The sequence below is a fragment of the Artemia sp. Qi Xiang Cuo genome, chromosome 12, assembly GCF_049724085.1.
Source record: "Artemia sp. Qi Xiang Cuo chromosome 12, ASM4972408v1, whole genome shotgun sequence".
Lineage (NCBI taxonomy): Eukaryota > Metazoa > Arthropoda > Branchiopoda > Anostraca > Artemiidae > Artemia > Artemia sp. Qi Xiang Cuo.
In genome coordinates, this window is record NC_142805.1 from 27,533,695 (window position 1) to 27,550,141 (window position 16,447).

The 16,447-nt window shown below is 36.8% G+C and overlaps 1 protein-coding gene and 1 non-coding gene across 3 annotated transcripts in view; one reads left to right on the forward strand and one right to left on the reverse strand.

Moving 5' to 3' along the window:
• r (carbamoyl-phosphate synthetase 2, aspartate transcarbamylase, and dihydroorotase rudimentary) overlaps positions 1 to 11,464 on the forward strand; it is a 243,477-nt gene extending 232,013 nt beyond the window's left edge. Inside the window, exons 31-33 of one of the 2 annotated variants that reach the window (XM_089097829.1) lie at positions 3,095 to 3,197; positions 9,818 to 9,919; positions 11,144 to 11,464. In XM_089097829.1, the coding sequence (XP_088953955.1) occupies positions 3,095 to 3,197; positions 9,818 to 9,919; positions 11,144 to 11,341 (403 nt within the window). In that variant the 3' untranslated portion in view covers positions 11,342 to 11,464. The remainder of the gene's footprint in view (positions 1 to 3,094; positions 3,198 to 9,817; positions 9,920 to 11,143) is intronic. The other variant, XM_089097830.1, reaches the window with a different exon arrangement.
• A 3,813-nt stretch (positions 11,465 to 15,277) lies between these two features.
• On the reverse strand, positions 15,278 to 15,441 carry LOC148945955 (U1 spliceosomal RNA). Its single transcript, XR_016142664.1, has one exon. It is a non-coding gene; the product is annotated as a U1 spliceosomal RNA (small nuclear RNA).
• Positions 15,442 to 16,447: the final 1,006 nt, after the last annotated feature.

The window sequence follows — 16,447 nt, forward strand, 5'->3', positions numbered from 1 at the left end:
CACACATCCAAAATTCGCAGTTCGCACCTTTCACCTCCGAGTCGAATTTTATTCGCACGATAGATATTTGTAAGACAAAATACAATAAATTTCTAAAATCAAGAAGTAGCCTCACCCAGAACTTTCTTGATTGTTTCAGCTTATCTCTCCGACGTCCTAAAGACAAAAACTGTAACAATCCACAAATCTTTTGTTTCTGTCTTTTAGAAATCATATTTGAAATTTCGCGTTCAGTGAGGCATACAACGCGAATTCACTGTCGTAATGCTAACTCACGAATTAGTTTGCGAAAAAATTGCTTTCTGAGGGCACCTAGCTTTACAAAGGATTAGTTTTAATTCATTTGCTGCTGTTGAACTTCTATTATTGCTACGAAGTAATCAGCAAAATCCCATGAATTGCAGCCAAATCTCGCAGAAACAATCAGTTTTTCCATGCAGTCTATTTTTAACCATTAGCTACTCACTTGATTCTAGAATGTATTTTCTCGCATGTTTCGGAAAATTTTAATGCATGTGAACTTGTGTTTTTCCGCAGATATTCTGCAAAAAAATTGTCCACAATCTGCAAAATCGTTGCAGTTTTATACAAAACACAGTATATGGGGACTAAGGACTTAAGAATGGAAACTTGCTAACGCAAATATTCTGAATTCGTAAAACACGGACAATAAAATATGAAAACACGGACAATCCATAAAGCAGAATATTAGTTAGGATTAGGTAAAGTCAAAATTCTATATTAAGTGTTTGATAAATTACATATATTGAATATGTTGAATGAGTTCGACTTTTTTTATTTTGAAAAACAACACTTCTCTCCAGTGTTTAAGGTTTTTTTTAACGGATTAAAATAAATACCAAGAAAATACTTGTATTTGCGAAAAAATGGGAGTATCTTTATAGCCTGTACAAACTCTCTTGTTTTATCAGTTGGGAATATTTTGGGAAATATTTTCTGGAATATTTTTGGGAAAGTTTGTGAATATTTTTATGTCTACCCAACATGTACAAACTCTCTTGTTTTATGAGTTTGGAATATTTTTGGAAATATTTTGGGAAAGTTTGGAAATATTTTTATGTCTACCCAGCATGTAAAAACTCTCTTGTTTTATCAGTTGGGAAATATTTTAGGGAATTTTTTGTGAAAGTTTGTGAATATTTTTATGTCTACCCAACATGTACAATCTCTCTTGTTTTATCAGTTGGGAAGGAATATTTTTGGGAATATTTTTGCGGAATATTTTTGGAAAAGTTTGGGAATATTTTTATGTCTACCCAGCATTTACAAACTCTCTTGTTTTATCAGTTGGGAATGTTTTTGGGAAATATTTTTGGGAAAGTTTGTGAATATTTTTATGTCTACCCAACATGTACAAACTCTTGTTTTATCAGTTGGGAATATTTTAGGAATGTTTTGTGGAATATTTTGGGAAAGTTTGGGAATATTTTTATGTCTACCCAGCATGTACACACTCTCTTGTTTTATCAGTTGGGAATATTTTTGGGAATATTTTTGTGAAAGTTTGGGAATATTTTATAAACTCTCTTGTTTTATCAGTTGGGGTATTTTTGGGGAATAGGCCTATTTAGGAAATATTTTTGGGAAAGTTTGGGGATATTTTTGTGTCTTCCCAGCCTGTAAAAACTCTCTTGTTTTATCAGTTTTTCGTATTTTATTCTGGCTTTTGACCTAGAAATATTTGTACAAGTTTTACTTACGCTGCGTTTTTGATTCTATAGTCAGTCTCATGCAAAAACACGAAAGTTGTAAAAGTGAATCAGTGCTCGTTGAAGAGGTCCAAGCTCATTTCATCTTCTGTGAAACGTCAGATGCTGTTGGGTTAACCTTTCAAGTACTATTGCAAAAAATATATATTCGTTTACTAGAATTTTATTCGTTGTCGAAATGTCTGTGTTAATATTAAGAAATTAAAAATAAGCAACTCTCAGAGAAGCACTCACGGCCTCTACCTGCAACTCCCTCTCTATTTGTTTCCAAATGGAAAATTTTTAGCCCGCATATCGACATTCCACTCCGGTTTCTGACGTATTTGTTTGGGCCTTTCCAATGTTCACTATTCTTACTCATGCATTTAGAGTTGCTCGGAAAATAATATTTGTTTGCACTGTATTTTCAGGGCCAGAATTTTTTTTTTTTTTTTTTTTTTTTTTTTTTATTATTAATGTCTTTCGAAGACCGCAAACGTAACACATTTTAATGTATTGATGTAACATGTTTTGCATCACCGCACCGTGACTTTTATTCTCCTCTTTCATTTTTAATAAATTCTTGCGTGAAATAAAAAAAAATCTTAAACACTTATTATGCATATAAATAATTCTTTTTATGGGAGGGGCTGGGGATTTAGTCCGTGTTTTACAGCACATCAGATTAATCACGTTTTAACTTTTTTTTCTGAGCTTGTTATAAGTTTTAATGAACCGTATTGCAAATTAGAAAGTTCGCTGCGTATATTTTTGAACAAGCATTTTAAATTCTGCATTGCTATTTTTCTACCCACAGTGCTCAAATTTTGTGTTTCCCCTTTAAAATTTTAGGAATATTTTTTTTAAAACAGTTTTTTTGTTGGAAAAAATTACAAAAACAATTATTCGGCCATTTGTTTCTTTTACTTGTCTACTTTAGCTCCTTGACTTCAATTCGCTGTATATTATTTGCTCAAATTTTGCTATATTTGCTTCTATTTGCTCTCTTTCTCTATTTGCTCTCTTGTTCTATTTGCTTCTATTTTGCTCTATTCACTTCTGTTTGCTCTTTTTTGCTTCTATTTTGCTCTATTCACTTCTATCTGCTTGCTCTCTTTTGCTCTATTCGCTTATATTGGCTCTCTTTTGCTTCTATTTTGCTCTATTAGCTCTCTTTTGCTTCTATTATGCTCTATTCACTTCTCCTTGCTAGAATGTAGGTATATTAAGATGTTGGTTCTAAAAGCAAAAAAAAAAAGAATCAGGATTAAATTTATAATTTTGATATCTAGCGGCTTTTCATACTTCGAAACGAAACTTGGTTATAAATTCACTCTAATGAATTTAACTCGAGCCCTTCTTGTTAATGTGTTTTATTTTTCCAGGCTGCTAACGTTGTATAACGTCCAATTGAGATACGTCAGTCCGGAATCACTTGGTATGCCAGTCAACGTTATGTCATTTGTTGACTCAAGGGGAATTAGACAAGTTAGTAAAAATCCAGCTCTTATATCGTTGTGCTCGAAACAAAAGATAACGTCCCAAAGACCTTATGTGTATACATTTATCTTATTTATTTATCAACAAATTAAATATTTACAACACACATAATAAATAAATGCATCATCTTAAATAATCTTCTAGCCATCCAAGGACCTGACACTAGGTTGTCATAAGGGGCAGTCGAATTAAAAACAAGTGGGGCATCATCCAAGAAAACAATTTAACAATTTATATGACTTACCATTCGTTTTCAAATCAATCCATTTTAAGTTATTAACCTATCAAATAATAGTAAAGTCGCCCAGTAATCGAATTAAAAACAAGCGGGCATGATCCAAGAAAACAATCTACATGACTTACCATTTATTATGCTACCATTTTCAGTTATGAACCTATCAAATAATAGTAAGGTCGCCCAGTTATCTACTAAAAAATCCATGGAATATCAATCCTCCATTCTTATCCACTTCTCTATAGAAATGAAGGGTAACATAAATTACAATAATCCTTCGGTAACCCTACCCCCAAAAAGAGTTGAACTCCTTCCACTCCTTCAATCGAACTAAGAGTTATACTTACCATACAATTTATCATTTAAGCAATGCTTAGATTCATCCAGATTGTTAGTTTCCTTAACTTCACTACCAATCTCATTCCGTGATGATGTAATGCTTCTATGGAAAAAAGAAGAATCAGACCGGAAGATCACCACAAGTGGAACACTGAAGATCCATAAGCCTCAAGCAATTCCCTATTAAGTCACCGCCATACGAAAAGTGTGGTTCAATCCCGCTTTTTAGAGTTTGAGTTAGAGAAAGGTTGAGATAGCTAGGGAATATTCCGTGGATGCAGTATAGCAGACTCCCGAAGATTTTCCTTTTTGGTCATACGTCTAGGGCTAAACGGAAAGCAGTTCGTCAATGGTTGGGGTGAGAGGATATCATAAAGAAAGGTTAAAAGGAAATGGGAACTTCCTGGGAGGGTGTAAAGAGAAAGGCTTTGAATAGATTGGGATGGAGGAGGAGCATGCGTAGCTGTGTTGGTCTCAGGCGGCCGGTGCTGCGGTGAGTTGTTAGTAGTAGTAATAGTAGTTTTTTAAGCTCGTAAAGTACTTCTCTTTTTTCAATAGTCATATTGACAATATTCAGCAATATATCACTAGCTTCGAAACTACCATATTTACAAAACTCATTTACCACACTATCAGCACCTGGAGCCTTATTATTTTTTAAACCTTTTACTACTCTCTCTAATTCTTCCTCAACAACATAAATCTTCCTTCATTTCCAAATTGTCAAAACTTTTCCCTTATTTTCTTAATAATTTTCTGTTTTTTTAATTGTATAATTTATAGTTATATAAATTGTGACTACATAATTAAACAACAAAGATAATTATATAATTAAAAAACAACAAAGACAAAAAAATATTTTAACTATTCATATGAGAATCAGTTTTCATAGTCAAATGCTCAAATTGTCAACGTTCTATTTTATTACTATTCACTATTCAATATTAATTATGTAATTATAAATGTTTCTTAATTATATAATTTTCTATATAATTATCACAATTTAATATATTCCCAAAATGTTCTGCCCTTCTCCCTTTAACATTTTTCTTATCACTAAGTTTCGAACACGACCAAACTTTTTGAAACTTCTTTTTATTCTTTTTTCAGCACCAGATTACACTATTTGTTTATGTGCTAACTTGTTTAATAGCGCTGACATGATTTAACTGCGCGTTTATTCAGTAGTTATGATTATTAAGAAAATAGATAGGGCAAAAGTGGATCATTTTGAATGTTTATGAGCTTTTTGAAATATGGGAATGTTGCTTTTGCCTGAAGAAAGATAATTAAAAAATTTGCTTTTTTTAAGAGAAAAGAAACGTGAATTGTATTGGTGCTCGTTTGTTATATATAACTATCTCTTTAAACTATCTCTATCTCTTTAAACGTATGCTATCTCTTTAAACGAGTAATAATTGTATATTTATTTATGTATGTATTTTTCTCGAAAACGGCTCCACATTTTTTTCGGGATAATTGATATCCTGGGATTTTCTGGCTTAAAAAAATGATCTATATAGGGCAGAAGCTTGAGAAAATTCGTTAAAAGCCTTAGTTTTTGAAAAAAGATTCAACGCTCCATGTTAATGGGCAGCCTCAACCTTATGAGGTGGGTGGAGCCCACCCCATGGACTTTCAGTATCTAGGCAAGTCCTAGCTCTAATTAGATCCCAGGCCTAGGGTCGGTTGGGCCTGCACCCCTCCACCCTAAAACTTTACCAAACCGAAAAACGATGATACTGCCTCGGATGACCTACCCCCCCCCCCCCTTTACCTTCCACGACCCCAGCACGTCCCTGGACCGATTTTAGACCATCGAATGAACCTTATTGACGAGGGTGGAATACGACTCACCACCTGGAACGTACTCACACTCAACTTTCCTGGAGCTAAATCAATGCTTGCCTATGAGCTAAAACGCTTCAATATAGCTGTGGCTGGCCTTACGGAAACCCGCCTTGTCGGAAGAGAGTCTGAGGATATTGGTGAAGGATATCACCTGATCTGGTCTGGTGACCCAAAAAGCACGACAAATGGTGTAGGGCTCGCGCTGAACGCTAGATCCAAGCGATGCCTTCTCTCCTATAAACAAATTTTAGATAGAATACTGATGGCTCAGCTCCAGCAAAAGCATGGAAAGTGGACAATTATTGTATGCTCTGCTCCCACCAATCCTAGTTTTGCGGAAGTGAAGGATCGGTTCTATGCGGAGCTCTCAGCAACCCTGTCAATAGTCTCACCCCACGACATTGTCACTCTTCTGGGAGACCTTAACTTGACGGTAAATGACAGGGAGGGCGTGTGGAGAAGTGTTCTCGGCCCTTTGACTCCAGATTTACTGAATGACAACGGAAAAAGGCTCCTCCAGCTCTGCACTATGCATATTATGGTTATTTCAAACACGCTCTTTCAGAGAAGAGATATACACAAATACTCTTTGTATAGTAACAACGGCCAGACAAAGAATATGATCGATTATGTTATGATCTTGGGTCGTTGGTGCACGTCGATAACAAATGGTCGGACTTATAGGTGGGCCGAGCTTGGAAACACAGACCATAGGATGGTAGTCGCCGCACTCAGGCTACGCCTGAGAGCACACGGACAAGAAATACGCCCTCCCAAGCTTGATCTGATTTGTCTGGCTACATCTCAGATGCAACAGAAGTATGCTCTCGATCTCTCTAACCGGTTTAGCTGCCTCCAAGTTCTGGACGATCTTGAAGTAGCCTGGAACTCTTTCAAAGATAACATACTCGATTCTGCTGGCAGTACCATTGGCCGCAGCAGATACAAGAATAAACCCTGGATATCCCAGGAGACTCCGTCGTTAATCGAGTTGCACCGGAAGGCCCGTTTAGCAAAGAATATGTCAGAGTACAGACGACTCAATGGCCTGCGCAACAGCCTACTGCACAGTGACAGGCAGACATTTGTCAACAAGAAAGCCAGCGATCTTGAAGATGCCTCGAGAAAAGGAGACATCTGCTCCCTCTACAAACACCTCCGTGAGCTGACGGAAGGGAGGACTTCCACCGTGAGCCGTGTTTTTTCTGCTGACGGAAGCATGCCGGATGACAATGCAGGGCAACTCTCTGCCTGGAGTAGTGACTTCTCAACGCTTCTGAATGGCAAGGCAGTTGCTCACCCCGACCCTGATCTAATTCAAGCAGCAAAGACCACACCCAAAGCTATTTCCGACCTTGTACTGCAACAGTTTACCACCTATGAGATCCGAAACGCTGTAAAACGGTTGAATAATAATCGAGCCCCCGGTGTCTGTGGTATTTCTGCAGAACTCCTCAAGTACGGGGGTGCAGCGATGATTCTGTTGCTCCAGATAATCTTCTCAGCTGTATGGACGACAAAAAGCATACCGAATGACTGGCGTGCTGGCATCATATTGCCGCTCTGGAAACGTAAGGGCAGCCGCCAAATCTGCTCCAACTATCGTGGGATCACGCTTCTCTCCGTTCCTGGTAAACTCTTCGCCATGTCACTCCTGGACAGGTGTTCCACCTTTTTGCGTAGAAAGAGAAGAGTCCAGCAAGCCGGATTCATGCCCGGCAGGTCGACGACGGAGCAAGTGTTTACTATGCGCCAGTTGATCGAGAAGACGCGGGAGTTCCACCAAAAAGCGTACATTGCGTTCGTGGACTTTAAGGCTGCCTTTGATTCTGTTGATCGCCGTTCACTTTGGCTGATACTAAGAACTACGTGTCTACTCAAGGAATATTACTCACTCTTTGAAAAGCTGTATGAGGATATGGAAAGCTGCGTGCAAGTAAATGGAAGACGCAGTCCCACATCCCTGGTGAAGACTGGCGTCCAGCAAGGCTACGCCATCACTCCCAAGCTTTTCAACTGCGTCATAGACCATGTTACGGCCAGCACGATGAATTACCTTCAAGTCGATCTTCAGTTCGGAGACCAGGTACTCTCTGATGCTGACTTCGCCGACGAAATAGCGCTAGTTGCGAGCACCGTCGATGAGATAACCAAAGCTCTCCAGGTGCTTCCAGAAGAAGCCTCAAAAGTTGGACTGAAGATCAACTAGCAGAAAACTCAAGTTATGCTCCTTGAGCCCCCCACGTCCCATTCTACTCTAAAGGAAGTCAATATCAGAAGCAACCAATTAGATCTGGTTGTAGACTTCACTTACCTGGGATCTATTCTGTCGAATGATGGCTTGATCACAAAAGAGCTTACATCTCGAATTTCCAAAGCTTCAGCACTTGTTGGGAGGCTTAGCAGCATCTGGCGAAAGCCAAACATAAGCCGCTTTACCAAAATGCGCATCTACAATGCGTCTGTCAGCACCGTCCTGCTGTTTGGAGCGGAAACATGGCCAGCTGCCAAATCTATCCTCAGCGCCGTCGATGTCGCTCAGACAAAACATTTCCGAAGAATCGAAAGACTTCATTGGACTGATTTTGTTAGCAACCAGACTCTCCTATCACGTACAGCTCAAACTCCCGTTTCGACGCAGCTCTCCCAGCGCACTGTTCGGTGGTACAGCCACCTCCTTCGAATGCCATGTGACTCCCCAGAACGGGTCGCATTTGACTTCGACCCCAACCTACACGGATGGAAACGACCCAGAGGACTCCCTCCCACTAGGTGGAAAGACAAAGCCAATGAATTCCTCACCCAAGCCCACATCCCGGTGGAAGAAGCTGCGATCCTGGCAAGCGATCGGTTAACCTGGAGGCGCCTAGTATCATCGTTCTATACGCCGAACCCTCGGCAGGAGCCTTAAGTCAGTAAGTCAAGAAGAGCATGCATACGTCATATTTGCCTCAGTTGTGGTTGTATCGTTTTTTATGTCTGTGATACAGGCAAAATTATACAAGAAACTTATTAATGAAAAGAAAAATCATATGATTGGCGTCATATTTATGAGTACGTTTCAAGATAAATTACATCATTCCCTCTCCCCCTCCAGGAGTGAACGTATTCTTTTTATATCTATGGTGCATGCAACATTAGAAAAGGATCATAGATAAGTATAAAATATCAAGTGTAATTAGCCTATTTACAAAAGGCGTTTTAAGTAGTTTCATAATGCCTAAAGGACACATGAAGAACTTAGACCATCACACGTGACAAGACCAATCCGAGCAGCTAAGGTAAAGGGTAATGAAAAAAATGTCTTAAATAATATAAACGAAAATGAAGAACAAAGATATACAGTCAGAATACTTGCGTCAGCGACAATTACAATGAGTCAAAAACAAAAGTAAAGAACAGAGAAATATCCGGTTAGGAGATAAGCGGCAGCAAGAATTAAAACAGGTCAAAAGCCAAAGTAAAGAACAAAGAAATATGCAGTTACAAGACATGCGACAAGGAGGAGCAGAACGAATTAAAAATAAAAGTGAAGAACAAATAAATATGCGGCGAAAAGATGTACCACCGCGAGAACAAAGAAATATGCGGTTAGAAGATAAGCGACATTGAGAATTACAAGCGACAGCGAGAAAGCGAGTATCAGAACGTGTTAAAAATGGAGTAAAGAACAAAGAACTGTGTTTTTAGAAGACAAGGGACAGCAAGAATCAGAATGAGTTAAAATGAAAGTGGAGGGAAAAAAAAAAATCTTCGGTTAGAAGAACAACGCCCTCGGAATATTTGACGTCAACAAAATGTGGCACAAAACCCATTACAAACCTACAAAGACGCAACAAACTGCGCAACAGTTGATGAAAAGTCATTGGGACCCTTTAGTGCTGTATGTATTCCCTGGACAGCCCTCCATTTTCCCGAGGAAAGAATAGCAAACAAAGATGACTCTTTTTGAGGTCGCTACTTATAACGAGAATACGTTATATATACAATATAACGAGCTACTTGTATACAAGCCTACCACGTGCCGAGCGCCGGGCTTCCGGTACTTTGTTTATATTTGTTATAAATTTGTCATGCATTTTTTCATATTTGAGCAACTGATGAATATTTTTGAGGAACTTTTAATTTAGAAAGACTAAAGAAGTCTCAAAAACGGGGCTTCTAATTTTTTTTGTATTTTTAGGAAATATTTGACAGTTTGGAAGAAGCTTTGCCAGATACAGATGTTCTCTATGTTACCAGAATTCAGAAAGAAAGATTCTCTACTATTCAAGAGTACAAAAAGGTAAATTATTTTAAATAAATAAATATTTAAACACCACTTTTTACGAAGGGGTTCAGATCCGCTCTGTACGTACAATAATGAAAGAGTAACTTTCAGTTACTCAGAAAGATTTCTTGGGCATATCCGAATCACCTCAAAAACTAATTTTTGAAATGGTGTTTTTATTCTGTTTTCTGCTCAATTTTTTATTTGTTTTCACTGAATATTTGCTCTACAAATAGTTTTCCATATTTTTTGTTTAATTTTTTCTGGCTTTAAATCTGCCATTAAGGACTGTTTTTTTTTTTTTTTTTTGAGGTGGATTTTTGTTTTGCTTGTTTTCTTAAATGTTACCCATTTTATGCGTAATTGTTATTTTAGAATAACTCTCACTGTGAAACATTCAAATATATTGAAATAAAAATGTCGTATTTTCTAAAATTTAAAGTTTTATCCCTAACTGATTTTCCTGAAAGAATGTCATATTGTTTTTATTAATAAATAAAACAAAAATAGGCTAATATCGATGGTTCAGTGAGAGTCACCAATTTTCAGGAAGGGAGCCCCCCCCCCTCCCTCCTCCTGGATTTTCAAGAATGGCTTTTGTTGGTATTTCCGTAAAAAAAAAAATAAAAGAAGCCAAAGTGCCTTGAAAAATACATTTGTTTTTGTATTTTTATTTAAAAACTAAAAGTATCATTGCCTCCGCCCTGCATTGCTGTGAATTCGCAACCCACAGCCCAACAGTTACAAACCATATTGAGAAGGTAAGTCCGTAGCAAAGACTGTAGAACGGGAAATATGAATAGAATAAATAAATGGAATAAAATAAATCAGTGTTTCCACTTTTTCTATTCACAAATTTGAGGTAACCACAGAGTATTGTAAAATTTCAAATGAAGCTGTATTTTAATAAACCTTTATTTTATTTCTTTTTTTCATTTTATTACTCCCCCCTCTAGAGTCTTTGCTTTAGATTTATAGCTTTTCAGTTATCGGTCTAAGTTTTTTGTTAAATTTACATTAATTGAAATATCAGTTTAAATGAAATTTACGGTGTTCTTCTTCTGTGAGGCATTAAATTTCTATAACGATTTTCAATTTCTTCTTTTTTTCTCGTTTAAGTACTGTATTTGGGGATGGCAATCCATAATATGCAATTCCAGACCCTGCGGCAGCTAGTATTTCTAAGTTTTTGAGAAGACAAATGTAAACACTAAATTAAACGTTTTTCTTGTGTTTAAGGTGTCTGGTCGGTATGTGATAACACCGCATTTGATGAGACTAGCAAAGACAAGAATGGTAGTTCTCCATCCTCTTCCAAGGGTTGACGAAATATCCCCTGATGTGGATTCGGATCCTAGAGCTGGCTATTTCAGACAAGCTGAAGGTGGAATGTATGTTAGAATGGCAGTACTAGCTATGGCTCTCGGAAAATGCTAACCTTAATTTTTCTATTATTACTTTGTTTAAGATATTTTAGACTTAATAAACTTTTGGTGTTTTATTATGCATTTGTGTACAAATTTAATTGAATATTTAGTCCTTGGGTCAGCACATTACTAATTTGTAACTAAATTTAAAGCTGCAATTCGTATTATAAACTCCACTTGGAGAGGTGTTTCACCAACTCTCTAACAAATCCTTTAAACATTATATTATTAACATAGTGTAAATGAGACTTCGCTAAGAAGAACTAGGTACTCAATTTGCTGAGGAGACTTCTAAATGGCAAAAACAGGATGACAATAGGATTTCATTAGAAAAATACGAGGTTTGGGTATTTGAACCCTTCCCTTCTCTCTCAGGGGTACCAAATTGGAGTGGACGATTGCCCCCACCCCCTCATTGAAAAGTAGCTATTTTAGTATTTCCATAAAAAATTGATCCCTCTTCTAAATTTCGAAAGAAATGTCAGTATCTTCATTTAGGAGAGCCGTAGAAAAAAAAATTGCCTCCCTCCCTACTTTTCCGAATTTGCATCATTGCTCTCTGCTTATCTGCCTATTTAGGATATGTGGTTCAAAGATACAACTTTGAGATGGTAAATCACAGGGTTTTTGTGTTATTTGCATTTAGGCTCCAGGCACCTCCTTCCTCACAGACCGTTTTCTCTTGATTCTCATTCTCCCTTCCCATGGAGAATTGCCTCTTGATTCTCTTTTCCCTTCACACAGAGCCTTGTCTTTGAATCGAGTTCTCCCGCCAGACAGAGTATTGTGTCTAGAAACAATATAAGGAACCAAAGACACTAAAATCTTTGATAGTATTGGGCTAGAAACCCATGGAATCCTCAAATGAAAGGATTTGCCTCTATAAGATCTCAAAACTCCTCATTTTAGAGGAACCTCCTGAACTGGAATGGAAAGAGGATAATTTCCTAAACCACATTGGCCTGACATAACATAAAAAAAGAAAAACGAGCAAAAATGGGGTTTTTAAAGACCAAATGAAAATACTGAAAAAACACAACAAAGCAAATATTTCGAGGGGACAAACGCCTCTCTTCTTCAACGCGATACGAAAAAATATAATGAATGCGAGTGCCGAAGAATAAGCTAACAAATAAAACACGGAAAGTCCATTTGAATGTGCAAAAAAAAAACAATGAAAAAAAACAAAAATTAAAAGATGAACAAAAATCAATAAAAGCCAAAAAATTGTAAAGAATTGAAACCAAATACCTAACAACAATAGAAGTGAGTCATTCACCAATATCCGTGATTTGCAAAAAAATTTAAAATTGAACCGCCATCGACGGATACTAGCGAATAATTCCAATTTACTTTCCGCTTTTTATTTTTCGTTTTGTTCTTCCGCTACTGGCATTTATTATATTTTTTCGTTTCACTTTGTTGTGTTTTTTCAGTATTTTCATTTGGCCTTTAAAACCCCCATTTTTGTTCTTTATTGTTTTTTAATGGAACGGCAATACTGTTCCTCGACAAAGGAGGAATGAGGGCCCTAAGAGAGTGGGGAGTCAAGAGCACCTAGGACTTGGCTCGTTATTGCACTGAGTCAAGAGTGCCTTCGAGCATCCCTTACCCGCTTAAAATTAGCTTCCCCGGATGTAATCTGCAAAAGATAACAACAAATACTTGACCGGTAACTTATCAACTGAAAAGCTGTATGCAACTAGGCGAATAACAACACTAATCATGTCTACTTTACTATAAACATAGCTTATTTAGAAACCCCTGGAAGGTGTGCCACATTTCACAATTACTGTCCCTTTTTGCTATCTACCCACAGTTTCACAATTTATTTTTCATTGTTGAAAAGATTGAATTTTTGTTCATGTATGACTTAAATTATCCTGTATTTTCTAGGGTTACTTGTCTGACCACTAATCAAGACCGTTTCATCAAGTAGTAGTCCTACTGACCTCCAGGGTTGCCACCACAACCAAATAAAATCACCAGTTTTTCACCAAGAAAATCACCAGTATTTCACAAAAATCACCAGAAATCGGTGGTCAATAATCATAATCTTTCCACCAAAAAGACGCGTTGGGCACCTTGAGCTAAGACATTATGTTTTTCAAAGGCCGTCAACTGCTCAAGAATGTAGAGAATCTATACCTTAAACCGGAATTCCAGGCAAAGACTGAAATTGTTACCTAAAATCCTGTTACTGGACATGAAGAGCCTTTTTATGTTTTTAACTACTATTATACTTTCCTTTGTCTTAACTTCGCAAAATCTTCTCTTTTTCTATCTTTACTCTAGGTTTCTATTGAAAATAATAACCCCATAAATCCTCTTTTGTCCTCAAATCGAGTTTCATTTGCTTATGAACGTTTTTAATTCCCCTACCATAGTTGGTATCCTTAGTGAAAACTTTGGCTCTAAAAGAGACGACTCAAATGGTGTCAATTTCTTATATATCTATTTTACTTCAGGAAAATTGTCGTGAGTCAAGTCTAAGCTGAAATATCAGACAAGCGGTGATAAATCTTACTTCCCTGGTTCCTTAGACAAGAGCCTCTTGAGACTGAGCCCCCTGGTTTCTTGAGACTGTTAAGTCACTTGAAAAAGACCTAGCCTAGGCTGCTGAATCTATGTTCATATGGGACTATGCTTTCTTTACCTGAGAATTTTTTTTTCTGAGCCTCAATCCGTTTTTATCACAAATGGGACACACATGCATGTATTTATAAATTAAAATTTGGAACTGTGGGGAAGCCGATTGCAAAGCTAAAATGACACAGAAGCGCAAAATAGCGCCACTCTTTAGAAATAACGAATAAAAACAAGACATAAAATATGAAAGTCACTGATTATTTCACCTCAGTAAGACAGCGAAACCAATCATGCATGGAATGGTGAACCAATTTTGTAAAAAATTGTCAAATTAAATGAAAATCAACAGATTAAAAAAGAAAATCACAAGAAAAATCACCAGCCGTGGCAACCCTGCTGACCTTTCATGTCATTTACGTCTCGTCAAACGCAAAGGGTAAGTAATCGGGTTTGTCAGATAAGTAATCTTTGAATATTCGAACATACTACAAGAGTATAGGCTAATATGCTTTTCGGCATTCAGAAATTTGTTCCCTCCCCACGGTAATCTTTAGTAAAAGACGTGAGTTGGACTCGATATGAGGAGAAGCTACAGCCAAGAATATTCTTAAAGACCACTTGAGCATATAAGAATAAATCTTGTTAAATGCTTATCGGTTTCTTAACAAGATTCGAAAGCTCCTAGGAACTCAATTTGTAATGAAGTAAATACTGGCAAAAAAAATCACATGATGAGAAAACATATTGAATGAGCAGCAACTCAAGGGCAACTTTAATGACATGGTACAAAACCAACATCCCCAGAAAATAACATAAATATTCAGTAATCAGGCTCAAAAATAATTGCAATGTAACTGAGTGGTGGATCAATGGCTGTAGTTAAAGGCCCCCCCCCCATTTAATTATTCCAAGAACCTTGGCGGTAGTGAAGGAATTTTTAGTTTGACATGTTGCCAACGCAATTGACTTGATGAAATGTGTGGGGACCAAGGGCATTTAACTCTTTCAGACTAGCCTCTGTGACTTAATTAAAATATAAGAAATGTTATTGGAATCTAAGTTCACTTCAAAAATCGGTATTAAGTAACTAAAGAGTATTTTCAAAAACAAAATGAATCCAGTCTATAGAGTATACGCTCAAGTCTCTCATATGTTTGGGATTTTAGGCACAATTCTTCCGTAATATTTCAAACTTGTAAGTTTATTAAGAAATTAATTTTTTAAAGAGGGCTCATTAATCAATTTTACATGTCCCATTATTGTCTTAACAACAACAAATTGTATGCTTTTTCCTTACAACTGATAAATATGTGACATATAAAATGGGCCCAAAGGACAAAACTTTTCAATGTCTGGACAGGGGTCCACGCGAACGCAGTTTCCCACTACCAAAAATTACGCTGTTGAGTTACCCCCATTTGGGGTAATCACAGAGATCAGCCAATCCGAAGTTCAATGGAAAGGTCTCACCCTGGGAGCGCCTCCTTCATGATCAAGGTAGCTCCCCAGCCAGGTAAGTATGTTTTGTTAAAATCTTACTAGTATCTTTACATTTTAACATTTTACTAATATCTTTCGACATAAATCCCGTTGCTTTGAATGTCACTCAGAAGCTCCAATTTATTAGCCAGATGCATGTTTACAAAACTTTTTCACATCAATGAATCAAGTCTCTAAATTATTTTTGAAAATAGCAATGCCCCATTTCATTTTCATATGCAAACATCTTAATCCTTTGAATACAAGTTTACCTTTTTGAGAAAAGAAAATCAGGGGTTTCTCACTGTTATCAATATGACTGAAAAGTCGAAACTTTTATTTCTGAAAACCCAGTAGAAAAATAATACTATAGAAAGCATACACAAATGGAGATTTTTTTTTCGCCTAATCTCGCTTTGGTTTGACATCAAATTCATAAACTTGTAAAAGTTCATGCAGTTTCACTTATTGTTTATGTTCTCATTATTATTTATTTTGAGATGTGAGGATTATTTCAAACAAGAAGGCGTTCTACCACTAGTTAGACCCAATTCTATTAACTTTTCTGGTTCTCGGGATGCTGAAATCCAAACATTTCATTTGGTATAGATTTTTACCCCTCTCGCTAGATTTTGAAAAACCAATTGCCTTTTGGGGTTATTCTCATTAAAACGCCCTTTTGTTTATTTTCATTGCAAAATTAAAAAAAAGCCCCCCCCCCTTCACACCGCACGCATCAGATCTTAGGAAAAAAAATTGAATATTTGACATCCATCTTTTATAGGCTGAAATGAGGAGAGGTATGAAATATCAAGCTTGTCTATATTTTACATTATTGACATGGCCATAAAACTCAAACTAAAAAAGCTAAAAAAAAATGTACGGTAGATAACAGATGAAATAGCTATTCCGAAAAATTATCCCCCCCCCCCTGGATTTTCACAAATATTTGTTTTTGTATTTTCATTTTAAAATATTAAAAGTTCTTGTTTCCCTCCCTACATTTTTCAAATTGAAACCCAGGTCTCTCCTTACATGCTTATTTCGG